The 27,719-nt window shown below is 53.5% G+C and overlaps 11 protein-coding genes across 11 annotated transcripts; 2 read left to right on the top strand and 9 right to left on the bottom strand.

The window, feature by feature from the left end:
• Nucleotides 1-423: 423 nt before the first annotated feature.
• On the bottom strand, nt 424-1,321 carry PG986_006703 (uncharacterized protein; the record flags this gene model as incomplete). Its single annotated transcript, XM_066842925.1, has 3 exons — nt 424-570; nt 619-876; nt 992-1,321. 3 exons carry the CDS (start codon nt 1,319-1,321, stop codon nt 424-426), a joined length of 735 nt encoding a protein of 244 aa, XP_066699037.1.
• A 550-nt stretch (nt 1,322-1,871) lies between these two features.
• On the top strand, nt 1,872-2,982 carry PG986_006704 (uncharacterized protein; the record flags this gene model as incomplete). Its single annotated transcript, XM_066842926.1, has 2 exons — nt 1,872-2,607; nt 2,666-2,982. 2 exons carry the CDS (start codon nt 1,872-1,874, stop codon nt 2,980-2,982), a joined length of 1,053 nt encoding a protein of 350 aa, XP_066699038.1.
• A 333-nt stretch (nt 2,983-3,315) lies between these two features.
• On the top strand, nt 3,316-4,326 carry PG986_006705 (uncharacterized protein; the record flags this gene model as incomplete). Its single annotated transcript, XM_066842927.1, has 3 exons — nt 3,316-3,606; nt 3,714-3,941; nt 4,009-4,326. 3 exons carry the CDS (start codon nt 3,316-3,318, stop codon nt 4,324-4,326), a joined length of 837 nt encoding a protein of 278 aa, XP_066699039.1.
• A 753-nt stretch (nt 4,327-5,079) lies between these two features.
• Nucleotides 5,080-6,931, bottom strand: PG986_006706 (uncharacterized protein; the record flags this gene model as incomplete). The annotated part of the gene is made up of 4 exons (XM_066842928.1): nt 5,080-5,113; nt 5,181-6,246; nt 6,306-6,694; nt 6,759-6,931. 4 exons carry the CDS (start codon nt 6,929-6,931, stop codon nt 5,080-5,082), a joined length of 1,662 nt encoding a protein of 553 aa, XP_066699040.1.
• Nucleotides 6,932-11,252: 4,321 nt separating this feature from the next.
• PG986_006707 (uncharacterized protein) lies at nt 11,253-12,358 on the bottom strand (the record flags this gene model as incomplete). The annotated part of the gene is made up of 5 exons (XM_066842929.1): nt 12,279-12,358; nt 11,962-12,007; nt 11,794-11,823; nt 11,453-11,636; nt 11,253-11,392 (listed from the first exon to the last, which is right to left on the bottom strand). The coding sequence occupies exons 1-5, from the start codon at nt 12,320-12,322 to the stop codon at nt 11,253-11,255; spliced, it is 444 nt and encodes a 147-aa protein (XP_066699041.1). The 5' UTR covers nt 12,323-12,358.
• A 1,866-nt stretch (nt 12,359-14,224) lies between these two features.
• On the bottom strand, nt 14,225-15,693 carry PG986_006708 (glutaryl-CoA dehydrogenase; the record flags this gene model as incomplete). The annotated part of the gene is made up of 3 exons (XM_066842930.1): nt 14,225-14,271; nt 14,384-15,409; nt 15,483-15,693. The coding sequence occupies 3 exons, from the start codon at nt 15,691-15,693 to the stop codon at nt 14,225-14,227; spliced, it is 1,284 nt and encodes a 427-aa protein (XP_066699042.1).
• A 2,681-nt stretch (nt 15,694-18,374) lies between these two features.
• On the bottom strand, nt 18,375-18,584 carry PG986_006709 (uncharacterized protein; the record flags this gene model as incomplete). The annotated part of the gene is made up of 1 exon (XM_066842931.1): nt 18,375-18,584. The coding sequence occupies one exon, from the start codon at nt 18,582-18,584 to the stop codon at nt 18,375-18,377; it is 210 nt and encodes a 69-aa protein (XP_066699043.1).
• Nucleotides 18,585-19,857: 1,273 nt separating this feature from the next.
• Nucleotides 19,858-20,829, bottom strand: PG986_006710 (uncharacterized protein; the record flags this gene model as incomplete). The annotated part of the gene is made up of 1 exon (XM_066842932.1): nt 19,858-20,829. The coding sequence occupies one exon, from the start codon at nt 20,827-20,829 to the stop codon at nt 19,858-19,860; it is 972 nt and encodes a 323-aa protein (XP_066699044.1).
• A 658-nt stretch (nt 20,830-21,487) lies between these two features.
• On the bottom strand, nt 21,488-22,291 carry PG986_006711 (uncharacterized protein; the record flags this gene model as incomplete). The annotated part of the gene is made up of 1 exon (XM_066842933.1): nt 21,488-22,291. One exon carries the CDS (start codon nt 22,289-22,291, stop codon nt 21,488-21,490), a length of 804 nt encoding a protein of 267 aa, XP_066699045.1.
• Nucleotides 22,292-23,466: 1,175 nt separating this feature from the next.
• PG986_006712 (uncharacterized protein) lies at nt 23,467-24,609 on the bottom strand (the record flags this gene model as incomplete). Its single annotated transcript, XM_066842934.1, has 1 exon — nt 23,467-24,609. The coding sequence occupies one exon, from the start codon at nt 24,607-24,609 to the stop codon at nt 23,467-23,469; it is 1,143 nt and encodes a 380-aa protein (XP_066699046.1).
• A 598-nt stretch (nt 24,610-25,207) lies between these two features.
• On the bottom strand, nt 25,208-26,819 carry PG986_006713 (galactokinase; the record flags this gene model as incomplete). The annotated part of the gene is made up of 2 exons (XM_066842935.1): nt 25,208-26,126; nt 26,188-26,819. 2 exons carry the CDS (start codon nt 26,817-26,819, stop codon nt 25,208-25,210), a joined length of 1,551 nt encoding a protein of 516 aa, XP_066699047.1.
• Nucleotides 26,820-27,719: the final 900 nt, after the last annotated feature.

Below are 27,719 nucleotides of genomic sequence, written 5' to 3' on the forward strand. Positions count from 1 at the left end.
TAAACGAATAAAAAAAAGCGGCCCTCTTTTATACTAGCCAGTCTTTACTATAAGTCATCAATCCAACCGTTTGGTCCAATTTAATAATGTGTACTCCTTTCGTGAACGAATCCATTTGCAGTTTGACAGCGTAGACCGAAATCCTTGCTTGGCAGGCGAAAGCGCTAACTGGTTTCTGTATGTCTTTACTCTTCATAGCCGTCATGACCTAAGATCGACTTTTGTGTGCGTATCAGGTCCTCTTGTGACTCTGGATCAATAAGATAGACCATTGACCGTGGGAGACATTTGGCCGGACCAGGGACATGGTGTCGTCGTGGCTGGGGAGGTAGGTCGCGGTAGAGGCTCAAAATTCAAATTCCTGCCAGTCAAAGATATTCCAGCCAGTGCCCATAGACCCTAAACCGCCAAAATTCCCCCAAGTTACCTAGCAGAGTCTGTCATCTCTCTCCGGATAAGGTCGTAAGGAAACACGTCAAGATCGGTCTTGTTCAATGCGCCGTTATGCTTGGTCATCTGAATCGCCCCCTGTATATGTTTTTGAGTGAAGTTGACATCACCGGTCAGGACCTGTAATGGACTTGTCAACGGTGCCCAACGCAAACAAGCGATCTTTACCTCGTCTTGGGCTAGAAATAGCGCCAGTCCAACGACCCAATCGCTGATCGACGATTGTATGTCCAAGCAAGCTATGGCCTCCCTCAGTGCTTGCGTACAGGCCACCTTGTACTGGAGGGTAAGTTGAATAAAGTGTGGTAACTCGTGTGGCATAACTTGAGATGAATATTGCGACAGATGGCGACAGGCCACCAGGAAGAGTCCAGCTAGGGAGTTACTGTTGACAAAGGCAAGTCGAACAAACTGACTGGCCAGGTTCTGCACCCGTGTGTGGTTCGTCCTATTGCGTTGTATCTTGGAACAGGGTATAACGTTCTGTAAATCTATGTCGGGTCAGCGAAGAGAAATCCCTGGCTTGCTGGAACTTGCTTACAGTAATCCAGAAGGAATTCCTCGGTATAATTGAGGCGCCGGGCAAAACTCCTGAAGGGGTCTCTTCGGCCCGGCCCCAGGAGCCCAACAGGAACCAAGACGGGGAAGCAGCCTCTACCTCGGTAGCGCGTGCTAATCTTTCTTTTTCTTCTTCACGTGCTCTCGTGGCTTGGTACTCGACGAGTCTCTGTCGTCTCACGTGGGCATGGGCCTCGCGGGCTGCATGCGAGTGAGCTCGGCGGCTTTGCAGTGCACCAAGTCCTGATGCGCCTGGGCCTTGAGAATACGGGGAGTGGATGAAGGTAGCACTACCAGTTCTGTTGGTGGGCATGTTGATCGTGATTCGGATGCGTGAGTTGGCATTGTCTGTCAGGGCTTGCTTGCAGGAGGCGTTTCTAGTACTGGCTGTAGCTGACCTTATGCGGCTCGCTCGGTGCAGTATTTGTCAGCCGTTGCCAAGCTTTGCTCCTTCCCACTCGGGCGTAGAGAGGTCTGGAGAAGCCAAAACAACGGCCCCCCTATTTCAGTGGTGGACCCGGACCCACCTTTCAGAGACGATAATTGGTTGGGCAAGTATGCTGGCCACACCTCACTCTGGGTGCCCATTACATTTATTTGGAAGTCACCATGCTATCATACATCGCCAAGAGGTGCTCTTGCCAATTGGGCACTGCCTACCGATACTTATGAATCTAATTGCTTCTCCTAAGCATGCGGGCTCATTCGATTGGTCCACAAGCAACTGGTATATAAGGTGGTGCTTCGACGCCCCAAGAGAAGCACGGCTCGTAGATCAGTTCCGTACCAAGTCAGACCCATCTTGCAAAACATCCCACCCGATAACCTTTCCACCCAGTACCACACTAATCCTTTCCCACATCATGACCAACCCCCAAGCCTCGATCTCCAAGTGTTCCTTGGTCCTTATTACCGGTGCCACCGGTCATATAGCCGCTCACACCGTCAAACAGTTTCTCGAACGCGGCTACCGGGTCCGAGGCACCGTCCGGGACTTGCAAAGCGCCGCCTGGCTTGTTGAAGATGTCTTCAAAGCGTATGCCGATAGCGGCTTTCTCGAGCTCGCGCACGTGCCGGACCTCGGCGCCGAACACGCCTTCGACCACGCGATCAAGGGCGCCTCGGCCATCGTCCACATCGCGTCGATCCTTACGTTCGCCGGCGATCCCAGCCAAGTGATCCCACCCGTCGTCCGCGGCGTGACCTCGATTCTGGAGGCGGCGCGCGCGGAGCCGTCGGTCAAATCCTTCGTTTACACGAGCTCCATCGCCGCGGCCGTGGACATCGGCCCTGGCATGGCTGCTGCCCACGTGGGACGGGACTCGTGGAACGACCGTGCGGTCAAACTGGCCTATGCTCCGCCGCCGGCAGGCGCCTCCTTTGACCATGGCCACGCCGTCTACCAGGCCAGCAAGGTCGAGGCCGAGAAGGCGGTCTGGGCCTTTGCCGAGAAGAACAAGCCGCACTTTACCGTCAACGTCGTCAGCCCTTCCACCGTGCTGGGCGAGGCCCTCACCAAGAGGCATTTGCAGAATCCATATCCCTGGATCAAGAACCTGTACGACGGCGACGAGAGCGTAGGGGCTCTGTTTCAAGCCAGTGAGTAATAACCCAACCACTGAGATACTTCCCTGGCTCACATGACACACCCCCTCAGTCATCCACATCGACGTCAAGGACGCCGCCTTGCTCCACGTGGCAGCAACATTGGACCCGGCTTGCGACGGCTCACGGCTGCAGGCCTGGGGCGAGCATTGCAACATGAACGATATCCTCGCCATTCTACGCAGGATGTATCCCGGGCGGAAGTTTATGGACGACTTCTCGAACCAGACACAATTGGATATTACTACAGAACGCGATGAGCAGCTGGCGTTGTTGAGGAAATGGGGAGGACAGGAAGGATGGAGGGCGCTGGAACGGAGTGTGGCCGACGAGATGAACGGGGTTAAAAAGTGGTTCCCCGAGATTTGAACGTAATGTCCGGCAGGCAGAGGGATGTGATCGATTTATTAAGAGCAGGTTGTTACTTTCTTATGTTATATGCGCGATGACCAACCAACCCGAACAACAGCAATTCCTCGTCGATATAGTGATAGATGCCTTATTTTTGGGATTCAGAAAAACAATAATAACCCGTCTCTATCACTTTCCAGAACCTCTCACAACAACACATCACAGCACCGTCCATCGCATGCCAACACCATCTCCCATTGGAAACTCGTTGTCAGTTGTCTTTGCCCAACTCTCTCTCTCTCCTGATACGCAAAAGGGGCCTCTCTTCCGTCCGATCTCGGCCCCGTAACCATGGCAGATCAAGGAGCCACAGTCCCAACTCCTGTGGCGACCAATACGCAATCTCCCCCAGCTTCTACGGCGACTGACGCCCACTTCCCCACCGAGCGAGAGAAGGCCAACGTCAAAGAAGAAAAGAACAGCACCGAGCATCAAAGCTCAGCCGAGAAGAACACCACCGTCCTCGCCACCGCCCTCACAATTCACCCCTCCCTCACCCCCTACCACCAAACCACCCCCGCCGCGTACAAGCTCCAGCTCCAGCCCAACATCGCCCACCTCGTCGTCGGTGCCGTCGTCATCGTCCGCCGCCTCCCCTTATGCTCCCCCTCCTCTTCCCCCCATCATCATCATCATCATCGACCACCACCGACGCCGCCACCATCGTAGAACCCCGCGTCCTCCTCCAGCGCGCCCTAAATGACACCTACTCCGGCATCTGGGAGCTCCCCGGCGGCTCCTGCGACGACACCGCCGACCCCACCCCGCTCGCCGCCCTGACGCGCGAGCTGCGCGAGGAGACGGGCCTCGCCGCGCGCGCCGCGCGCAGGCTCGTCCACGTCCAGCGGGTCGGCCGGAACGGGCGTCTGACCATCGTGACGTTCCTCATGGACGTCGAGCCTCCCCCGCCCTCAGAAGTAGCAGCAGCAGCAGCAGCAGGAGGAGGAGGAGGAAGAGGAAGGAAACGCGAACCCGCGCCCACAGCCGCTGTCGTCGTGGAACAGCCTCGTCAAGCTGGACCCGGAGGAGCACCGCGACTTCGTCTGGGCCACGGAGCACGAGGTCCGGCAGGATCTGGCGCACGGGGGCCGGAAGCTGGAGTGGCGGCCCCAAGGGAAAGAGGTCGTGCTCAAGGGGTTCCGTATGGCAGCAGAAGCCGCGGGGCAGGAAAACAGCCACGCATACGAAAACCAGACAGAAGAGCAGCCGAAGAAACGCCCGCCGGAGCAAAATAGCGGCCAACCAATAATAGCCGGCGTGGCTGATGAAGGAAAGGATTCACGGGCAGTCACCGGCCATTAGTTGCGGACAGCCAGTTCGTGTCCCCAAGGCGTAGGTTTACGTGAATCAACGTACACAAGCCTCCGCCCATCAACAGCGCATCGCTATTAATCATGTGAGCCAAATCGAAAACGACCCATTGCGGATATACAGAGAAATTAAAATACAAGAAAAAGGTGTGTATATATTTGCGTGTGGTGAGCGTGTACCATGTTATTGCTAAGTACTGTCCCTCTCCTCTCTGGCGTTCCCCTTCGTCTTTTTCCATGCATCATCTCCCCCCCCTTGCCTCGCACAAAAGCCTTGCAGGCAGGAAGCCCAAATGTCAGTATAGACACATGTCATGCCTCCTGATTCTTCCCTCTTCATATCTACTCCAGCCCCCGCATGTTCCAATCTCTATCAGAAACCCCCGAATGGGCTTGCTTAATCCCACGCGCTGCGTATACAGACACCCGCCTCTCATTACTCCCCTTGGAACAGACGCTGTGTGAATCAACAAAAGTAGGACGGAACAAGGATCTCGATAAAGGTGAAATTAGATGGGCGATATATGCTTGAAAAGTTTTGAAGATCACGTGGGGACGACCCCGAAAGGTAGATCGTACGCGTGTTTTTAAGATAGATAGTGGTAGATGTAAAATGTACAAGATGGCAAGCACCCAAGTCGATTGGGTGGATTGCTCGGGGAATCTTGTAACAAGCCGGGAAGGTTGACGGTAAACCTATGATTTCCTTCCTCCAAGAATGTCCGTGAAATGGCTTGTTTGGCGTTTAGAAGTTTTCCTTGCCCCAGACGAACGAGAAGCTATAGAGTAGGTTAGCAATTGGGCTTAGTCGTGACGCCGTTCAAGGGATGCTTGATATAAACTTACCCAGGTTCACTGTACTTGTTACAGAAGATATGCAGGGTACTACCCAAACCCTTGGGACCACAGAAGAACACACCAGCCTCGGCGGGGGTGTGCAGCTTCCTGATACCACGGAAGATCATGTCCCAGTTGGGGCGACCGAAGTTGGTGGGACTGCGGAGACCGGTAATGGTATCCTTGTCGGCGTTGGCATCGTTGATCATGATGTTGGTCGCGTCGTCGGCCTTGATCTTGGCGGTCAGGTAGGTGTGGATCTCGATGCGGCCGTCCACATCCTGGGCTTCGATAGCGAGCAGCAGGGAGCGGAACCACTCGAAGGAACCGAAATCTCTGCAGATCCAGAAGAAGTAGACCTTGGAAAGACGCGTCTTCTTCTGCGGGTAGTTCATGCGGTACCAGATGGACTTGAGAATGGAAGCGAATGGCGTAACACCGATACCAGCACCGCAAAGAACGGCGATCTCGTACTTGAACACATCTTCGGAGGCGGAACCGAAAGGACCATCGACATAGACACGGGGAAGAACTCGTCGGAGAGCGGGATCGACCTCGGGGCTATTGCCGTTGACACCGACAACCTTGGAAGAGTCTCCCTTCTTGTCCCACTCGCAGCCCAGGGCGGCAGAGACCTGCCTGGTGAAGTCACCGACCACACGCATGTGAATGGAGATGTAGTCCTCCTCGGGCGCGCTGGTCAGAGTGAAGGGATGGTACTGCCACAGGGACACCTCGGGGCAGCAGAAAAAGATGTACTGACCAGCCCGGGTCTTGGTGTTCTCCTTCTTGATCTGAATCTCGCAGACGTTGCTGGGATGCTGGATAACCTTGGAGACGTAAGTCTTGTCACGTCCTCGCAGCTCACGAGCGATACGCTCGGCGAGGTAGACGTATCCTCCGTACATCCAGTACTGCCAGAAGACACCGATGGCCGAAGCTCCGACCGAGGTGCAGAAGGGCGCCGAGTCGGGCTGAATCATGCAGAAGGCTCCGTGGATGGCCCAGAAGAAGAAGAAGACGATGAAGAAGTGGTGAGTGTACCAGAATCGCTCGTAGTTGGCTCGGCGGGGGTCTCGTATGAGGTCATGACCATTCCCGTCAAGGCGATGAGCATGATGTATCCAGTCCAACCAGGACCCGACACGAAGTTGGCCAGCAGCCAGCCATAGATGCCCAGGTTGTTCTTGGCTGCGATCTGGGCGAAGTTGTTCCAATGGGCAATCGTGTGCATCCAAGAGAAGAAGAAAATGGACCAGGCCGTGGTGATGTGGAACGTGATGTTCTTATCAAACTGGATGATACCGTTCAGAGGCGTCTGTCGGGCGAGCGAGATGAACGTGCGGCAAACGGGGAACAGAACCATAGCCACATCGATATGAAGCACCAGAGCCGAGGCTCGAGCAATCATGAAAGTCGGCCCAAAAGTGTCGCGGGCGATTTGCGAACTGTCCTTGAGTGCGTAATGGACGAAACCAAAGGCGAACACCATGGCGTGCAGAGCCATGAAGACAAAAACGAAACTAGTCACCAGCGCGTCAGCCTCGTATTCTCCCCGGGGAAGACTCACCGTTTCGAGAGACATACAAGCGTCGATAACCTTCGTTAACCATCCATCTGTCGAATCTTTCCCGAGACGTCAACTCCTTCTGCTTCTCCTGTGTCATCTCACCCGACAGCAGCATGCGCGTTAACGGCGTCCATCTCGATCGCTCTGTGGGCTTCTCCCTGTAGTCCATATAATCACCGCCGTAAGACATCTTGGCTGTTGTTTTCCGGGTCGTGCTCCGTATCGGAAGTTGATCGTGTAAACCGAAAATGTGGTGTCCGCCTGCAGCCGGCCAGGTCCCACGCACTCGTCGAGAGAGATTGAATCCTCCTCTTTGATTAGTTCTTCCCTAATTATACTGCCACACAGTAATCGGCTTCTTGTTTTCGGGTAGTCTGTCGATTAGATTCAGAGCCTGCTGAACTGGCGAATGTCCATGTATCAAAGGAAAGTCGTGGACGAAGAAGCGAAACGGCGTAGTAGACGTATGGGCAGCCCGTTCCTAGCACAACACAACACACATATACAACAAACTGAGTCGTAAAGAATGGAATCGGGACTGAGCCTGCAATCGCGAGGAAGCAAAGAGAGCTAGGGTCGGTCAGTCAACAAACACGCTACCAAAGATCAAATAGGGAAAGAAAAAAATGGCCAAAAAAGGGTATGGGCGTGAGAAGAGAAAGGCAGTAGCAGCAGCTGTAACAGCAACAAAGCAGGAGGGAAGAGCAAACTTCAGTGCATACGGCGGGAAGGGGAGGGAAGGGCAACACCGGGAAGCGGGAAGGGAAGGGGGGCGGTTAGAGGAGGATAAGGGCAAAAGACGCCAAGCGTTTTCAGAAACATGGGATCGCCTCGTCGACTTTCGTCGGTAGATCATACCTTGTCACTGTGCCTGCACCGGGCGGCTTGCTTTTCAACGGCTAGGGAACCCGAGAGAGAGGATTAAGAAAGAGATGATAATGGCGGAAAGAAGGTTGTGAGCGTTTCGTTCGCGCAGGAGGGATGGAATTCGAGAAGGGCGGGAGGCATGAAAGTAAAAGCCCAGGCAAAGACGCAGACACCCCCGAAAAGACCGAACTGCGAGAAAGAGGGCAAGATACAGGAGATCAGTTGATACTGTAGCAGTGGCGGCAGGAGGCGGTCCAGGGCCGCGGGTGGTACCCTGTCGATAATCCGTAACACGCAGACCCAATATGAGGCTCAAGCGGGATCCAGCAACAGCGGCAATGTAGCCCGATATCGTACCGTCGCGCAGGTGAGATGTGGGTAGGTGAGATGTGTAGCGGAGACGTCAATGGCAGGCCACACAGGAGACGGGAAACAGCAAGAAGAGAAGACCATGCCATGCCATGAGATGAGCGCCTATTCCCTGCTGTCAGCCGTTCGTATGCCCGTACGGCCATTTACCTCTCTGTCTGCATTTACGTGTCCATCCACAGCATGTCGGCGTCGCAGCAGACGGGCGATCCACTTCGACTGCAATTGCCATGGCCCATGGTGCTCTGACGATGGCCGTGGGTGCCGCAGCAATGGGCAGATGGCTAGACCGGATGATGGAGTCGCTTTGGAGTTCGATTGGCAGGATGGCCAGAATCTCGAAACAAAATGGTCCGGATCGGGCCTAGAGGAAGTTACAAGGACCCGGTGGGGGGCTGAAGAAACTCGTTCGGCTCACAAGGGTGCTGCAAAGGGCTGCATGGACGGGGGTCTTGACGCTGTCTTATTGCCTCTTCGGCTCTCTTTGCCGGGACTTTGCCTTTTATGCATAGAGTTCCGAATCCATCTGGCATTTGATCCCATTTTCTAGGTCATCAAATATTCGACCGCGACTTGGTCGGTTCCTTCCAAGACGGAAACGTCCGCCAACAAGGCCTGGAGAAGGTCGTGGTTTGGATGGAAGGACTTTCATCTATCAAAAAGCAGCTCGATCCAGGCGCATATCTACACATACACAGATCATGGGATACGTGTACCCTGGGCCAAACCGCAGCAATCCAAAGTTGAGCCGCAATCTGCGAATCTACATCTGGAAAAGAATTGAAGGAGAACATGGTGAATTGACTTGACGGGAACAAGTGGGTAGTGGCGCCATTTCCCGGGCACGAGCCGTTACATACACCGCCAACCCCTGGCTGCCTTTTGTGATTTGTATCGTATCGTAGGATACAATATGCAATGTGTGTGTGTGTGTGTGCCGCAGCCAGTAAGACAGCAGTATATCTGGCACAAGCTTTCCTGTCTTCGCTCCCGGCTCTTCTCGCTATGGACGGGCTTCGATTCCAGCACCGCGCAGGAGGAAGACGTTAGAACCAGGCACCAGAGTGGCTCGAGGTGGTGGCAGCACAATTATTGCCATGCGTCCAATCCGCGTGCATGGCTCGATGGGCAAGCTGTGCGCCCGCGTGTGCCCATTCTCGATCCTCCATTGAGCCCGGTAGCGAGATGAGAAGAAAGTTGCGACAGCGATGGATCAAACGTCGCCCGTTGATTGGGTGGCTGTGGTCGAACACACCCATCAACCATCAATCTTCACACTCGCCGAGGAGTCTATGTACTGCTTTCAAGGTAAGGTCAGAACTAAGGTTACTTTGGACAGGTTCAATTCAGAATTTGAAGGCGGAGGACCTGTGATGATGATGCCGCCCCACCTCAGCGGCGCCCCGTGTCGCAGACCGTTTCGCCAGGGGTCTCTGACACTCTAAAACGCACTTGGCGACTTGGAACGACTCGACCAATGTCGCAGAGGTTTCTTCCCATCCTTTGCGCGTGATTGCCTGATTGCCTGAATGCCTGAATGCCTCTTGCTTACTTTACCTATCAACCACACATCGATCACTACTCTTATCCACTCATAAGCGCACTCGCTCGGCTCAGATGAAGAGGGCCAGCAACCAGTTCAAATGGCAGGCAGCCAGTCGGATCTGGTCTTTTTGACGTATTACCCGACTTCACCCTGTACTCTTGGGTGCGCTCGTATGGGACGTTTTCCCGCAGGGCTCCAGAATGCCCAAATAAATGGTATATAGTTCGGTCCAAGCCTTGGGGAGGCCTGATATGGCGCGACAACCTGCCGAGTGAGGGTCCCCGTCGATTCGGTCGGTCGAAGCCGACCACGTACGGGAAAATGAGCAGCAGCGCAGCAACACCGAGCGAGACGGGGACGGCTCAAGTATAAGCTCCAATAGGCTGGTACTATGCAACTTTTGTTTCTACAGTCTTGAAATTCTAGATTCTGCAGGGGAAGGCCCCAATGGAGGGGAAGAGGGGAGAGGGAAGTGTCTGTCCCGTCCTGTGCCGTCCGTCATCTCCTAAAGTTACCCTTTAGGAAAACGATTTGTGTTGAAGAAGTTCCTTCTTTTCTTCCATAGCTATTCTCCTTCTGGCTACTATTCAGACAATCGCCAAGCAATACCTCCCTCCCCCCTGAGCAGATCCCCTGCCTAAACTTGGCACAAGGCTAACCCGGCGCTTACAGCTTTGACTCACCTGCGTACACAGGCAAGATGGGCAAGGTATGCACGCATACATGAGAACAGACCGATATCAAATCCAGCAGGACTGTTGTACCCATACTGGCAATTATGGGCCTGCCCTCTGCAACAAATCTGGTCGCAAGCAGGCGAATTTCTCCATGCCTGCTCCCCTTATCAGATACAAATGCCTGATGCCTGAAGCCTGAAGCCTGAAGCCTGCGTCCTGTTATGTATTGTGCGTTACCACCGCCGCCAAGTTTCAAGATCTGTACCCAATCGCAATCATCCTAAGCCGGCCTGTCGACCAAGCCCCAGCAGTGTCATCCACTAGCTGCCGACACATCCTCTTGACTGTTCTCATCGCTAGCAAGGTGCCAGAAGTTCTTGACATGTTCCATGCTTGGAAGTAGTGGCCCGATGACATCTGCTATTGCCCTCTAGGCATCCTTCTCTCGAAACTTGTTTTTCACGCATGCGGCAGCCCGAATAATACCACGGGTAAGTCGAGGCTTAGTAATAATTACGAACTCTCTTCACATCTGCATCCAATGGGTGCTCACGATATATATAACACGTGCAAGTGCTTCGGGGTATCCATTACATTGCTAGTTGGCAGCAGTCCAGCCTACCCAGACCAACCAACAAGACCAAGGGTCTTCAACAAACTAGGAAATAGCGATGCATACATGTAGACTTCACGTATTCATTAAGTCGACTACTAGTGCAACGCTGTCTTGGTGACACCCATCCGCTTTCAGATTCTGTAATGATGCCTGCGACGCCCAAACGTATTCTCATAATGCTTCTTTGCCGGCTTTCTTGACCTAGCTGCCGTGGCAAAACTAACCGATCCATCCCGCCCCAAGTAAACTCTGTTCGCGGTGATTCGCAAAGGAGACCCTGACCGTAAAACACGAAAGATGTATCAATGACGACGCCTGATAGTCCGCTTTGTTGTAGCTCCACATAGAGAAGTGTTTATGCTCGATCCGCCGCAAACATGCAACGCCATCCTATCTCCAAGATGGCATCCCTATCACCGTTCCGTGCCGATCCTCCTTAAATGGCGTACTTGCGAGTCCACTCCCGGGCCGTGGCCTCGTATCGCGGGCGGTCCGTCTTGTAGACATGTGCGATCTCAGGCACCAGAGGGTCATCGGGGTTGGGGTCCGTGAGCATGGAGCAGATAGAGAGGAGCACTATTTCTCATATTAGCATGCCGTAACGCCAGCATGGGTTGTGACGGGGGTGATTTTTACCTTTGCTAATTGTGAGCGCGGGACTCCACTGATCTCGCAGGATGTCTAGGCAGATGCTGCCGTTGGAGTTGATGTTGGGGTGGTAGATGCGGGTGGTGAAGTTGACCTTGGGGGGCTTGAACGGGTAGTCTGTCGGGAAGTGGATGGCTAGGAAGAACACGCCGCCGGAGTATGGAGAGTCACCCTATTGATCAACAGTTAGCATCACAGTCATGATAGCATATCGCCGAATATCAAGTCAAGCAGACTGGCTGCATGTACACGCCCTGCCTATTGAGGCCGACCGTGCCCACAAACCAGTAGCGACAGTGACAAAGGGCAGGAAAAGAGCGACAACTTACAGGACCCATGATTGTGGCTTGCCAGTGGAACTGCAAAAGAAACTCATAGTCAGTACGATATGTCCATAATGGCATCTGATGCCGCTGGTCGTGTGTTCGATAACCGTGATCATGCGTGTCCAGCCTCTCGGGCTCTTATCGCGCGGCGGGGGCGGGTGGGTTGCCTACCAAATCTTCACCAACGGGTCCGGCAGAGCATGATGACGGAGGGTCACTGTAGAAACAAAAATCAGCCAAAAGTTCGAGTCGGCGATGTAGCCCCAGATTCCCGCAGCGAAAAAAAAAGGCATATTTCCTGACGATGCATTCAAGACCGCCCGCCTCACACGGATGCATCATCGCGACGAGGGTGCAGAAGAATGCCAGATGGATTTACCCCTCCCCAGCAGAAGCGCCCCACCATTGGCTATCTGTCTCTTGCCTCGCGGGAAATAGCCACCAACGGCTGCAGGATTCTTGGAAAAGGAGCAGAATGATCGACGTACCGGCCCAGGTCTGTGAGTTCCTTGTTGATGCGCTTCAAGGCCATTGTGATGAAGTGCGATGTGGTTGTGTTGTGGTGTTGTTGTGCGAGAGTGTCCTAGACCGTCTCTTTGCCGTCGGGTATCGAGGCTGTGCGTTGGCTGGGTTTTATACGGTCAGCAACCAAGAATGGAATGCGGGAGAAAAAGATGGATGGGGCGAAGTGAACGGGAGACTGGTGGTCTTTTGTGTAAGGGGGAAAAAGGACCAGGAGAGCCAACTGGCGTTGCGTGCACACACTCACGCACACACAAGCAGCGAACAAAGGATTGAAGGGAACAAGACAAGCGAGTCAGTGGACTTTGGGCTTTGGGTTGGGTAGGTAAGCAGGCGGGCGGGTGGACAAACCAGCAGGAAGGGCTTTCGAAGTCGTCGGGTGACTAAGAAGACAGGCGATGTGGTTGGTATGGATTATTATGGCTGGATGTGTCCCAGGGCAAAAAGATGTAGTTGGAGTCGGGAGTGGTAGAAGTCTGAAATCGAGGGCGGGGTGAAAGGGGATAAAGGGAAGGCAGAATATTACTCCCCTCTCTGGTAAACTGCTTATGTAGGGGGGGCCACTGACTGACTTACCTTGGGCTATTTGGTGGATTGGTTGATCCAAAGGATGACACTGACCACTGCGCTGTGTGCACTACTGGACTGGGTTACCGTTACCAAGTCGAATGCACCACGAACGAACACCGACCAAGATTCCGCCGGGGGTGACTGACTGTAGGTCAAGAGGCAGGTCAAGTAGAGGTGAGCGATTGAATGCAAATGCATGCATGCACCAGACTGGATTCGCCTGCCCGATAAAATCCGGGTTGGGCTGGGTCTGATTGACGGATTGCCGGGCAACAACTTCTGCGTGGCCAGCTCTCAGGCTCTGCTTGGCTCCAGGCTCAGGCGGTCATTCCACCCTCTCAGGCAGAGAGGCAGGAAAGAGCGGCCCCGGCGCAGGCCAGCGCAGGCCAGCGCAGCCCATCAGTGGCTGGCCACCCTTAGCCAGGGCCCCAGTTGCTGGCCTGCTAACCTGCTAGGTTAACCTGTTAACCAACCTACTTGCCGATTAGCCCCCTTTGCCCTGTGGAACGAACGTGGAACGTGGATCAAAATCAATGTTGTCTACACAGCTAAACAGCCCGTCGCCCATGATTCATTCAAGCACCGCCTGGGTTAGAGCTTTTATTAGGTTCACTTCTTAGATCCGCGACTCGCCGCCCCAGCTGAACCAGCAGTCGAACGAGCGATCCGTCTGGAGTAGAAGCATCCCCCCCTTCCGCCCCATGCATGGCCACCGACAAGGTGCTGCTTTCGCTTCAGTAAGACCCCTTTTCTCCTGTCTCGTTGGCATGGCATATCTGCACATACATGCTCGTGTGGGTGTAGCCAAGCAGGCAGGCACGCGGCCGGCCAGCGAACTGGCGGGAGTGGGAGGGTCGCATTACATTACACAACTGCGCGGCCTTGCCCCATGCATGGCGGGGACGTCCAGGCGGCAAAGCAAGGTTTTAATTCGGTGGCCAATCAGTCACACCCCAAGCCGCCCGCCCAGGGGCCATGCCGAAGACTGGCAGCGATTTTGGGAATCGACCGCATTCACGATACCAGCCCGGCATACTCGGATAGTCACCTACATGCAGCTATTTAGGTGCTTGCTCGGCAATTTCCAGAATGCCCGCACACCTAGCCGTAGCCCGGCCCTGCCGAGTGGGCTGCAACCTATGTGCATCTGGTTGCTTTCTCTCGACGATGACGCCATAGTTCACGATAACGATACTCTCTATAGATCGCAGGGGATTTACAGCGCCTGGTCTTCTACGTATGCGTGACAGCTAGCCGGTATTGTTCTGGATGTAGGTACTGTGGCTATATTTCTTTATCTAATTTTCTTACTGGAAATTTCGAGGACATATAACATTGTCTTTTACACAAAGGCCTGGAGGCCCGTGATAGCCCTTCCCAGGATCAAACCTATTATCGGATACATGTATCAGCTGACAGCTCGCCATTCCTACATGAACACGAGACGGAGGCGGGAAAGGTGGCAGGAAGGGGGGCAAAAAGAAAAGGCCGAAAAACTTACTGTGAATATCGCTCTGTCCCTCGTACGTCTGCGTGACAAACAAGTTCGCCACGTGCCGCCCAATGCCGTACTCGTCGCTCACGGCATTGCCGCCAAACACCTCCTGCAGCACGCGCGCATTGCTCAGCGCACGATCGCAGTTCTGCCGCTTAATCATCGAGATCATCTCCGGCGTCGCCTTGCCCTCGTCCTTGAGTCGACCCACCTGGATCGCTGCCAGCGTGCCGTACGCCGCGTCCGTCACGGCGTCGGCCAGCTTCTTCTGCACCAGCTGGTACTTGGCGATTGGGTTGTTCTTGAACTGCCGCCGCTCCAGCGCGTACGCCCGCGTCCGCGCGATGCAGTCCTCGAGCGCGCCCATGGTCCCCAGCGCGATACCGTACCGCGCGCTGTTGAGGCACGTAAACGGGCCCGACAGGCCTTCCACGTCCGGGAACATGTTCGCCTCGGGCACCGGGCAGTTGTCCATCTGGATCATGCCCGTGATGCTCGCCCGCAGCCCGTTCTTGTTCTTGATCGCCGGCGTCTCGAGCGTGCCCGCCGGGCAGTCCTTTCGCTCCACCAGGAACCCGCGGATCTTGCCCGTCTCGTGGAACTTGGCCCACACCATTAGCACGTCGGCGATGGGGCTGTTGGTGATCCAGGTCTTTGCCCCGTTCAGCACCAGGTATCCCTTCTTCGTTGGGTGAGGTCGCGCTGTCGTCTCCATGGAACCGGGATCGCTGCCGTGGTTGGGCTCGGTCAATCCAAAGCAGCCGAGCATTTTACCCTTGGCCATCTCGGGAAGGAACTTCTGCTTTTGCTCATCGGTGCCAAACTCGTGAATGCCGCCCATAACAAGTGATGATTGTACGGACATGCCGGATCGGTAACCGCTATCGACTCGTTCGACTGCTCTAGTAATAAGACCCGACGCTACCGTGCTGACGCCAGCGCATCCGTAGCCTTCAAGGTTAGAGCCGAGTAGGCCCAGCTCGCCCATTTCCGAGAGGATCTTGGCATCGTAGTTCTCGTTTCGGTATGCCTCTGTACAGCAGAGCATAGTCAGTATGATGCATCAAGCGTGGGGTTCGTCGATTTGGCCGATTGGAAAACTGACCAAGTACACGAGGCAACATCCTCTCCTGGCAATACCGCTCCGCTGTTTCCGAAATAGCCAATTCATCTTCAGTCAATAAGCTCTTGCTGGCGAGGGGATCTTCCCAATCGAAGGCCGGGTGGCTCGCCGAGGCATAGCTTCTGGCAGCACGACCTTGTCTAAATGACGTGGTGAATGGCCTTGCGCATCGTCGAACAGCGGGTCGGAACATTATGGCTTCCTCGAACTCACTCCGGCGGGTCGATACGAAGCGAGTTTGTGTGTGGGTGTTCTACATCGCCAAGTTTTAGAGACGCCGGCAGGAATCCTTTCGAGGTTCGAGTTGCCGAGGTCGGGCAGTTCTGGGGTAACTAAGCCCATTGCCGCGAAAACCGACGGCAAGCGGGGATCCGCCAATATCCGGGAACCCTCGACCAGGCACCCGGCGACAGAGCGGCGTTCGTCCGCACCGATTTCAGTAGCGCCAGAATGCAACCATTTACTGTTTGCAAGCAAGCGTGTTGTTCCTAGGGGCACCGTGGTTGGTACAGCTTGGCTTGGTCGCGTGCAGTTAGTTGATGGGCGGATAGTCTGCTGGGGCAAGCCTTGGCTGAATCTTCCTACTCCGCCATACCACTCCATGTCTTTACCTAACTGCTGCCTCTATTCAACATATGGTTGCCCTCTTTCTTGTCTGGAATTGTATCACGGTGGGCAGTGAAACATATGGTCGGTGATGAGTTCTCATCTAGAAATGCCTTGTATTCATGTATAGGATGCAAGTGTAAAGCAAGCTCGAGGTCATCAATTGACTTTCCCCTTTGTACTTTGTTCTGCCTCGCTTTCACTTGAGTCCACAGGTTCCATCACAAGTACTGTGCCACTGGTGGCCTGCCTCACCAGCTGTGGTGGCCTCTTGGAGGGTACATCAGTCTCGAGGCTATGCCTCGAGCCACAATTTGGCGGACAGAAGGGATCGGAGTCTCCTGGTTCTCCCCCTGTCTCTGCCCATGTGTCAGGATGACAGGGTCTGCTGCACTGATCCTTATTATCAGCGGTCCTTTCTTTAGCAGAAGTCGAATCAGTGATGGCACCTCTTTGCTCCGCCCGCATGGGGATTGATGCCACCAACGGAGGCTCAGAGACCATGATAGGTGGGTGGAAGCTGGTGGCCCTGCTAACTCGTGGTCTGGCATAAAGTCTGTCATTTTGGTGCAAAGAAATCGCGTCTGCAAGGGAGTGAATATGCATCGCTGCGTCCCGTTGAACAGTTCCCGTTGACTCCTCACCAACATTGGGAGAGGTTGTGCTTTGCATGGCCGATGCAGACCGGGTAACTCTAGGCGCTAGTAAGCCTTGCTCATTCCTCCCATCACGGTGGATCTTGAGTGGCTGCGGTACGAGGCGACGCAGCTCACTGTCGGCCGGTTCGAACAAGGCATCCCTTTTAGGAGGGCTGTGCAACTGATGACCTGTAGACTCTGCGGTTCCCAGCTCTTCTGTCGTTGTGACCTCGGACAGTCGACTGCGTGCCGTTGCTCTACGTCTCTGTTCCCTCCTCCACGGCAAAAGAGGCGAGTAGGGAGCCTCGTGTTGTCGGTCAGATATCGACCCGGTCGTACTTATAGGACCGCTGTGTGCAGTGCCCATTGAGGACAAACGGTCGAGCTCTGATGCTGCAATCATTGTACCAGTCATTGCTAAGAGGTCTACATTACCCCGCGTTGAATTGGTGGGAGTACCGCCTGTCTCGGGGGTGTTGAACAATGGTGTCTCCGAACCGGAGGAGGGATGAACGTCGGCCGATTCTCGAGCGCGGAGTCGACGCTCCTTACCCTCCAGGGGAACTGGGAAGTCGCAACGGATGGAGTAACTTGAGGAGGATTGGCGAAATCTTTTTCCGAGCGAACGTAAGCCCCGAGACATTGCTTGTCGCATTGAGAGTCGTGTCTTGTTGGCTGGCTTCTCTGATCCGTCATCATGCAACGACTGCCCATTGTTGAGAAGACCCTGTAGTTAGTGTCAATACGTCTGGCGTGCGCATAGATGATTGTCAATGCTAACCTGAGAGTCCGTGTCTTGAAAACAGTCAAATGGTGCGTTATGCAACTCAGGGCAGGATTTGAGAGCGTATGACTTGAAGGTATGAAGCTGGGCATGGTGTTGAGTCACTTTGGGACAACCTTCTGCATCATTATCGTGGTTTCCGACATCACCGTCTTCGTCGTCGACAGCCAAGTCCAAAGAGAACAACCCAATGGCGTGCTTGTGGGTATTAGCATCAGGTCTTGAAACTTCTGACACGTCATGTGCCCGGCGTGGTTTGTGCTTGAGCCAGTTGTTTTCCTAGTCAACGGACCCAGGCGTAGTTGAGTCGACATATTTTGAATCAGGGTGTCTGGTACCATCTGCCGTCGACCACGGAAAGCTCTTGCTGGGTTGGATAGAAGGTTTCGGGTTTTCAATGTCATCATGAGGGCTAGCAGGACCGTCAAGGCCAGATCCCATGCGCATGGTCCTACTCCCCCAGCTTGTTATCAGCCAAGTGCGATCGACGGACGGTGGGTTATCATCGGTGATGCTTCGCAGCCACGATGGTATGATATCGTCTTGATCAATACCACGCCAGTGTAGAGCCGCATTGTGTGGCACAGGCTGTCTTAGTGGAACTGGTGAAAGTGACGGTGTCACTGCGGCCGTTGAAATATTGCTATCGATTGGGCTTAGGGGACGCGGCGTGGGTTCGGCATCGGAACTCTTGATGCGGCTGGTAAAGAGCCAGTGCTGGCCAAAGTAGGCCTGACTACCCTCATCTGGGACATTCAAGTCAACGAAGTGGTAGTTGGGGTAGTGACGGGCGTAGACTTACCGAGTTGTGATGAGGGTGTGCAGGAGCTCTTATCACTGGTAATCTCATTCTCGGGGGTCAGGTTGTTGCTCCGGGACATTGTCCGCTTGCTCAGCATGCTGTAGGAGGAGGGGAGCACGTTCGCCTGTCTTCTTGCTGGAGACGCAGGAGGCAAAGGACTTCTTGACGAACTTGGAGAATTTGGAGGCCTTGCGGGCAATACAGTAAGAGAAGTATTTCAGGGTCAGACGAGCACGGGTGATAAAGGATACCATGGCTGGAGGTGGGAAGTATAGTGAAGTTACAGAGATGCAAATGTGATGTAGATCGAGGTTGGATGGGTTGGATTGCAAAAGGAGCACGTGAGGGAACTATTGGATTACACCAGGTGGACTTCAAACTTCGACCACTCAAGGCTTCCTGCAAAATGCGGTTGTGTTGAAGGCAGGCACAAGTCCGCCGGAGTTAGGCACATGCACATAACGATTGGCCAGCTCGGCAGTAGTTGTCGTGCTTTCCATCGAGCCTTCCAGGAAAGCGTGACGGGAAGCAACACGCATGCACCGTAGCGATGTCTACACGCAAACAAACCAAAGATGATCAGATATGCGTATGCGTTCTGCGGATTTCAACAGCGATGTATGTGCACATGTAGCTATATCCATTAGAATGTCCTCATACCGCCCCTGTCAGCAGGTATTCGAGAAACTGGTAGATTCAGAGAGTCCCATCACCATCTGTAAATCCATCCTTCCTTTCCCGCCCTGACAAGCGTTCCACAAAACCTCAGCTGCCTAGCATATTATGTAGGTGGCACCTTCACCCAAGGTCAATGTTTCCGCCTCTTCCACCACGAATCCTGATAGTACCGCTTACCTGTGCCGTAGCAAACTGGTGCCTGGGACGCCATGACGTATGTCTGTTGTTGTTGTTGTTGTTGCGGAACTGTGTAAAGCGTGCCCGTAGTGTGGGTGGGCGTCATGAACGTTGTCCCATATTGCGGAAAAGATGTGGTTTTGTAATGCTGAAACTGAGGAACGTAGTACGACGACATTTCAGAGCTTTCGTGAACGAGACAAATATGCGAGGTGGATGGGTATTTTGTGATGAGGATCGAGTTGACGATGCAGTACTGTGGTAGTTGGCGGAAGTGCTTGTCTGTGTGCCTAAAAGCAAGAGTTTACAAGGTATATCATAGGGATGCTGAGTTGATCAGCAATGATACTCAGTGATACTCCTTCCTCCAGTCATACAACTGGTCAAAAACTTAAAACAACGCGGTCGTTTCTCATGACATCATACTATCTGCCAGAACGCAGATGATCCCAGGGCTACTCTACTCAGACTACGTGACGCAGAAATAAACGAGCCATACTAAGGCCCCTGGAGGCATCTGGTTCAATCTATCCACCTCCTTCTGGCCCAACAAGACAAAGTTGAATATTATATTGAAAGCCCACCCTCCATGATGTTCTACAGCAAATCATCCCCAACTCAACGTCCCTATCCAAACATAATCCCATGAATCATTCCCAACCCGAACCCCCCTCAAAGCACCACCTCCTCCGTCCGCCCCAAAACCCACAACCAATAAGCAATCTCCGGCTGATGCACCACGTGCCCCCCACTCCCCGTCGTCGTCCCCGACGGCGCCACCGTCACCCTCTCCCTGCGCTCCACCCTCCAGAACCGCCGGGGGTCGGGAAAGCCCCTTTCCAGCAACTCCCCGTGAACCCCCTCATCACCAACCACCTTCTTGCTGCCGCCGCCGCCGCCGCTGACGTTGTCACTATCCAAAAACGAAAACCGGTCGTCCGAGTACGATATCGCGCACCACCGGCCCGTGCGCGGCGGCGTGAGGACCGCCATGTGCACCGCGAGGAGGGGCACCGGCTGCACGAGTTCCGTCTTCCTCTCCGTCTTCTCGTCGTTATCGTCGTTGCCCGTCTGCTTCTGCGCGTCGCGGGGCGATATAAAGGGCAGGCGCACGGGAATATCCTCCGTGATCGAGATGGCGTCGCACGTGCTCTTGTCCGCCACCACGTCAAAGTAAAAAGGCCCATCCTCACCGCCATCTGCGGAAGAGGGACTGCCGCTCTGGCAAACCCTCCCGCCCGCCAGCCTAGCGATGGACTCCGCATCCAACAAGTCCGCCGTCTCCCATCGCATGCCCACGTCACTACCACCACCACCACCACTCCCATCAGGCGTAGTAGCCGAAAGAGCCGCCGCCTCGCGCTGCCGGCACTTCTGCACCGCGGTCGCCGAGTAATCCACATTGGTGACCTGGCGGGGGCTCGCGACCAGGTCGCGGAGCTGGAACGAGAGGTCGGACGAGCCGCAGCCGATGTGCAGGATCTGCGGCGCGCAGCTGCCGTTCGCGCCTTGGCTCTGGTGGCGGGACGAGAGCGCCACGCGGATCACGGCGTTCAGGCTGTCGGCCGGCAGCAGCCATTCGTAGTTGTCCTCGTGCTGGAACCTGGCGTCCCAGTAATCCTTTGTCCCGTACGAGGGTGGCATGGTCGTTGGTTGCCTGTCCGCTTGTGCAATGCCAGAGCGTCTCGTGACGCTCGCTATTGGGGGTACAAAAACAAAAAAACAAATGATTCGAAATAGAAGAATCTGGGGCTAGAGTAGCGATAGGTTTATCAGGGGGTGCCGGCCACGAAAAGGGGCAATGGCCAAACCATTGAATGAACGAAGCTCTCTCTGCTCGGCCGTAATGAAATGCCCCAGAAAGCGCCTGACCCTCAAACTCGGCTTCTCGCTGACTGGCAAGGTTACACAAAGGAACGCATTTCGAATGGGAAAAAAATGGTCACGGACCGATTACTTGTAGAAATTTTGGCCCTTCGTCGGCTGTTCTCCCCACCACGGCGGCCAATTAGCAGCTGATCCGTTTTTGCTGTTGTTTTCTCCATCAGGCGCATGGATATGGCCTCTACAAACGAAAGGCGTATGGGAAACGGAGATATCGACGACTCGCCCAAAAGGTTCGTATCAGATTATGGATAACTATTTACAGATGTAGAAATATGCTTTCGCGACATAAAACTGGTTCGTCAGGGTATCTCGAAAGCACCATCATAATATTCCTACGCTTCCAACCCAACCCCAAGTGGTTTTCCTTTCCATCCCAAGCATTCCCTTGTTCTTTTGCCTGCTTGTTGTATATGTATTAGGGCAACGGCACATACCCAATATTCTTCCAGTCCTTACCGTCGAACCAAACCTCCTTAAGCCTACCCGTCCCTTTTTCCTGGAAGAAACACCGATTCAGGTTCTGTTCCTTGGAGACGTTGATGCCGGACTGGTCCCACGAGCCCTGCGTGGCGCATGCAATATCGGTGCCCGGCTCCGCATCACCCAGCGCACCGTACGTCTGGGGCCCCTGCCAGCCCGTTTTGTCATCGTCCTGCCAGACGACCTGGACCGTGTCCTTGTCCACGTACAAGATGTACGTGTTCATCTTGCTGGCGTCGTAGGCGCGGCCGACGGTGAACCCGGCCAGGGGCGAGCCCTCGGGTATCGCGGGCAGCTCGCCGAGCGCCTTGGCGCCCTGGTTCCAGGGCAGGCTGTCGCTCCGGATGTCGCCACCGCTCTTGATATTGTCGTTGGTGCCCGCGGCGAACCGCCCCGACTGGGCGTCGCGGTAGATGAACCCGGCGGGATCGATGTATTTCTGCGCCAGCGGCAGCATGACCACAGGCGTGTTCTTGACGCCCATCGCGTTCATGCTGGTCTCGTTCACCCACCACGGAGCTGACAAGTTGGCAGCATTCTGCCCCAGCATGCGCGAGTAGCGGAGCTTGTCGTCCGCATCTTGTGACAAAACGTAAGGGAAGTAGACGACAATCTTGGAATCCGGCCCGACCTGTATGGAATAATCGTTCATGCTCCCTCGAGCGCCTTTAGCTCCGATCTTCTTGCCATCCAGATCGAATTTCTGGCAGCGGATGACCGAATTGGAGTCGAGGTACATCAACTCCCAATTCCACTATAAGATGCAACCCCTTCTGGCGCCCTCCCCCCTTCGCGCCCCCGCCTTTTGCTCGTTTTCCCACCTAAATTAAATATCTTACTAGTTTTATATAAAATTAACGAAAAATGGTAATAATATACCGATTTTATATAGAAATAGTATTAAAACTAAGTGAGAATATAAAGTTAAGGTAATAAATTAAATAAATTTATTAGAGTAAATATAGCTCGTTTTATAGTGTTATATATAAATTACTAGTAAAATATAAATCGAAATAACTTTTTAAATAAATTATTTAAAAATAATGTTTAATTTTAAATCTCGAGAATAACTAAGAATAAAACGTAATATACTTATTTTAACTTTTATACTATTTTATTTATTAAATTATTTAAATATTAAAATTTAAATTAAGGTTTATTAAGAAATTTTAAGCGAGAGTATTTTCTCTTTTTAATAATTCATTGAATAATTTTTTAAAGCTTTAACTTTTAATTATTATTATAATAATGTAAGGGTTCACAGCGTAGTCTAGGTATCGAATCTATCGTCAGGTAGGTGTTCAGGACAAAGCTTACGCTTGTCCTCCTTCAATTAAGAGGGGCAGCTATCGGCACTATATAGGCCCCAAAGGGGGCCTGTAAGCCCCTCGATTCCAGGCCTAATTAGGCACTGTGACAAATAAATAAGGTATATAGCGTTATTAATAGTATATACGAAATTAGTTAGTTAGGTGAAATTAGAATATATTAGGCTAGAGAGGAAAAGAAGGAAGGAGGAAAAAAGGTTAGCTCTAATATAATGCGAAGAGTAAAGTAGTAATATATAAGGTACTATATCGAGTAATTAATTAATCCACGTGTATTAACCTTAGCGAGGCTTAGCTACGTGATTAAAAATAGTAGAAATTATATTTATAAGAAGATTTTATAGTTTTTATAATAAACTAAGATTATATACCATGTTTTTAAAATTATAAAAAATAAAAGAAAATATAAAATATCTTTTTAAATAAATCTAATTTTTTAATTAAAAAACCTTAAATATATAGTTTATTAAATCTAAGCGTAAAATATATCTTTCCTTTATTTTATCCTCTATTTTTAAACTAAAAAAAGTAAAATAATGCGTGAGGGGGAGGGCGCCAGAGGGGGTTACATCTTAGGGGTAGACAGTTAGCTTAGACCAGGAACATCATCGATCTGTCTCAACGGGAAGAGGATGAACTCTTGACTTACGACATCGCTGCTGAGGTACACCCCTGCCGCTATCGCGCCATTCTTCATGGGCGCGTAATCCAGAGTATCCAAGGCCACAGCCCCGGTCCAATTTTTGTCCTCGCTCGTGTTCTCGACGAACCGCAAGACATCGTCGGGACCCTGGTAGAACAGCCTTAATGTGTAGTTTGTGTGCGTATTATCGCGCCACGCAGTCGCGGCGAGTTTGGAGTGCATCCTGAGTGACTTTGGTGGTGCTATACTGTCCTCCGAGGAACCACCCGCCGGGCCTGGCAGAGCTGACGAGGATGGTCTTGCTACCGCCTGGCTTTCTTGTGGTAACTTCCTACTGCCTAGGACTCCACCTATCACTGCACCGGCGACGACCACAAGCGCTATAACTCCGCCCACCCACAACAACCAGGGCCGTCGTCTCCATGCCGGGGTCTTCGGTGTTACCATCGCTGTCGCTTCATGTTTGTTGGGCCACATTTCAGAACTTCCGGTCGTGCTCAGGGCTGGGTTTGCATAGTGAACAGGATGCAAGCCAGGGTGTGTACCCGCCTGCATCGTAACAGCTTCCGGCAAGGAACTATCCGCAGAAGATGTGGCCTGGTAGTTATGCTGCTGATTCTGAAATCCCCAGGTGCCTTGATTTGACGATGGAAATGCAGACCATTGCGCAGAAGGTTGCTCCGACTGAGACGATAAGGGCCATTGGTGACGCTGAACGCCGACATGATCTACATCATGGGGAAACTGTTGCTGCTGCTGTTGGTCTTGCTGGTACTGTTGCTGATAATGTTGGTCAATAGACTGCAGTCCCTGCGAAGCGTACTCATCCACCTGTACAGCCTGCCCCGTGGAGAGCAAAACCGGTGGAGGCCGTAGCGCGCTGCGCGTACCGTATAGTCCGGGTAGATCCTGGTGTGAGTGCTTCTGCTCGTCCGGCACTAACTGCAGACCCGGGGCAGCTCCATTCTCGTCGCGCTGTGGAGGCACCTCGAGTCCCGACTGGACTGGGGCCGTCCGCAGGGTCCCCAACGGGAAATAGTACTTGTTCGTGTCGAACAAGGGATCCTCCTCCCTCGACGACGACATGCTGAAATGTTATGTGAATAACGGCCGTAACTGCGGCTATGCCGCGTATATTTTGCTGGCGCAGATACGATTGATGAAAGGTTTGGGGGTAGTAAGCTGTCGAAGAAAAAGTTAACGTGTTTCCAGTCTAAACTTACTACTTACTCCTAGAACCGCGGGACGGCCTGGGTGCATCAAACGGGTTGCCGGACTAGAGTGATGCGGGCGCTCTGTAAGAATTTAGTGTCTATGTCTGTAATTATAACTCTGTTGATTGGCTGGTAAGCGCAAAAGTGGATCGACCAAGAGCCTTTAGTCCCTATTGGGCTCATAAAATCTCCAAATATAGTCCTTGCACTGCCGGTCTGCAGGGCTGGACGCTTACCAGACGCACTTGGCATGCACGCTTCGTAGAGAGATGCAGGGGGCCAAAGGGGGCCAGCGTCGCACGATGCATGCATCGCGTAGTCGCGTTGTACAGTCAGCATGTATGCACGTGACGCTTATCAGGGTTGCTTTTTGCCCGAGGAAGTAACAGTTGATGAGGTCATTCGAGGAGGACGAGGCCTTAAGTGAATACAAGGGTATGAAGAGATACTATGGATGTTAGCCGATGCTCTCAAAGCAACTTTCCGTCCTTCAGCACACAAACAGCACTTCCGTTCATCGGCCGACTGACTACGATTGCAGCCTCCAACTCTCTCTGGCTCAAATTGCGTTTTGAGTAGTATTTGTCCATCATGGCCTGTTGAACAGCATCGGCCTTGTCTGCGGGCACCAGATGCACGCTGCATCCGCCCCATCCGGCGCCAGTCAGGCGGCTGCCGTAGCCACCAGCCTCCCGGGCGATGGTGCAGAGCTCGTCGATTTCGGGGCAACTGCATTCGTACAGCTCTCGGCACGAGTCTTGTGTCGCATTCATGAGGTCGCCGAGCTTCTTGTTGTATTCCGTCGTGTCGCCCGTCATGGAATGCGCGCTGTTGTCTTCCAGCAGCGTAAGGAATTGCAGCACCCGCAGAGCTTCAGTAAAAACGTGTAGAGCGCGCTGTCTAAGCTTGAAGTGATCTCCGCGGACCGGGAAACTCGACATGAAACGCGCCTTGATATCGTCAACCGAGACACCAACCAACGAGGCGATCTCGTCTACGGTGTAACCTTCTTCCTTGGTAAGCTTTGTTTTGGTCAACTCGACCAACTCCGCCAGCTGCTCGTTCATCGACTTCTGGGTGTCTTTAAAGTAGTTCGTGTGGAACCCATGAAGCGACACGCCTAATGGACCAGCATCCTTGGGGAGATCCATGCCGGGACATAACAGTGCATTGAGCACGGCCGCGGCCATGCTGCATTCGACAACGCGCAAGTTATAGCGAACGGGGCCAGTGACTTGCTTATTCGATGTGACGAAGGATTGCGCCACCACGAAGATGAGTTCCGGGTTGGTCTTGGGGAAGAATACAGGCCTCGCAGACAGGGAGGGGGCGAAGGCCACGAACAGAGCAGAGCCCTGTTTTGAGAACACGGACGCTGACTGATCCATACTGCATTGCATTGTGAGACCTTCAGAATGAATCAAACCTGGGGGAATGATGACGATCTTACCCTCCGGAGTTGACGCCGACGGCGCGCTCACTGACGATGGCGACCTCAGTCAGATCCTTCTTGTCGACGTCCTTCTCGCCGTTGGCGATCATGACAGCCAGCGCACTGGCGCTCACGAAAGCGGCGCTGGAGCTTAAGCCGCCCCCAGCCGGGACGGTGCCGTCCATGAGGACCTGCATGCTCTTGGGCTTGAAATCGGCGCCATACTTCTTCTGCAGGAGCTGCAGCGCGCCCCTGAGCCCGGACCGGAAGTAGTTTGTCCACTCGTGCTTTGTCGCATCGATCTTGACCTCACCGTAGGGCACGTCGAACTCACGCGCGGGGAACCGCTCCTCGTCCAGATTGGCCAGCTTGAGCTTGTAGGTGGAATCATTTGAAGGCGTCAGATCGGTGGAAACGGCAATGATGACATCGTGGGTCATTCCCATGGGCAGGACCGAGTAGAGCGAATAGTCGATGTGCTCGCCGATGATGTTGACGCGACCGGGCGATCGCGAGACGAACTGCGCGGGGCGGCCGTAGAGAGCCTGGAATTTGGCTAGCAGCTTGGTCCATCGCGCTTCCTGCTCGGGCAGCGACTGGTGGGTGTACACGCCATCCAAGGCGGTCACGGTAGGTACAGATCCAGACATAATAATGGTACTTTCCAAGGTGAGAGTGTTTGATGGGAGATGGGGAAAAAAGAGTAGGGGAAATGATTATCGTGAAATGCTTTTGCTGGTGTGTGCAACTTTCTTGCCTGCGTGCTGGAGCTCCCCGCTTCAAGCTATTACCTACCCCACGTTGCCAACGAAATCACTCAGTCCTCCCTCGGGTGTAACGTAACGTAACGCAGTTTCCCGTAAATTTTCCGCATGACTGAGTTGAAAGGTGGAAGTTTGCCCGACTTTCGAGGCTGAAATGCAGGCTGCGCCTGGGCCTCCAGCAATTTTGACTCCTGCGAGCGTGCATGTTCACTTCAGTCAGGCCATCCCGCGATGAATCTCGTTCGTGCCCGCGATCAATCGCACCATCCCCCCCCGGGAAAAGGACAGGTGCGCATGCCGTCATAGCACCACCCCGTAAGACTGTCCCGCTCTTACCCCGCGGAGGACCCGCCAAAGAGGTCGAGAGACCAAAAACACCGCGGGGAGAGTCGGTCGCAGGATTGTGCGCTGTGATGGCGCATGTGACAGCCAAAAATGATGTGCCAGCCAGCAAAACCTACATTAGTCAATCCTCGGGGACTACGCGAAGAGCATTCCTTCTTATAGTACATGCTGCGAACTGAGTAGCTTATGGATGACGACAATATGGCCGGATACTTGCGTTGGCTTGAAACAATAGTCCACGAACGGTGGTGGCCTTGGTAGCCAACATGTCATATCCTTGATTGGACTTGTGCTCGTGGAAGCGCACTGCATATCACTTTGACTGCCGGCCAACGTGTGTGGTGCATGTGACCTGCATAAACCAAATCCAGCTAACTGGGTGTCGCATTCCCCTGCCGACGATCAATTGGCGGCCTGCAAGGTCGGTCGGGTGCTGGTTAT

The sequence above is a fragment of the Apiospora aurea genome (assembly GCF_038362705.1).
Source record: "Apiospora aurea strain CBS 24483 chromosome Unknown utg000005l_segment0_segment0, whole genome shotgun sequence".
NCBI lineage: Eukaryota > Fungi > Ascomycota > Sordariomycetes > Amphisphaeriales > Apiosporaceae > Apiospora > Apiospora aurea.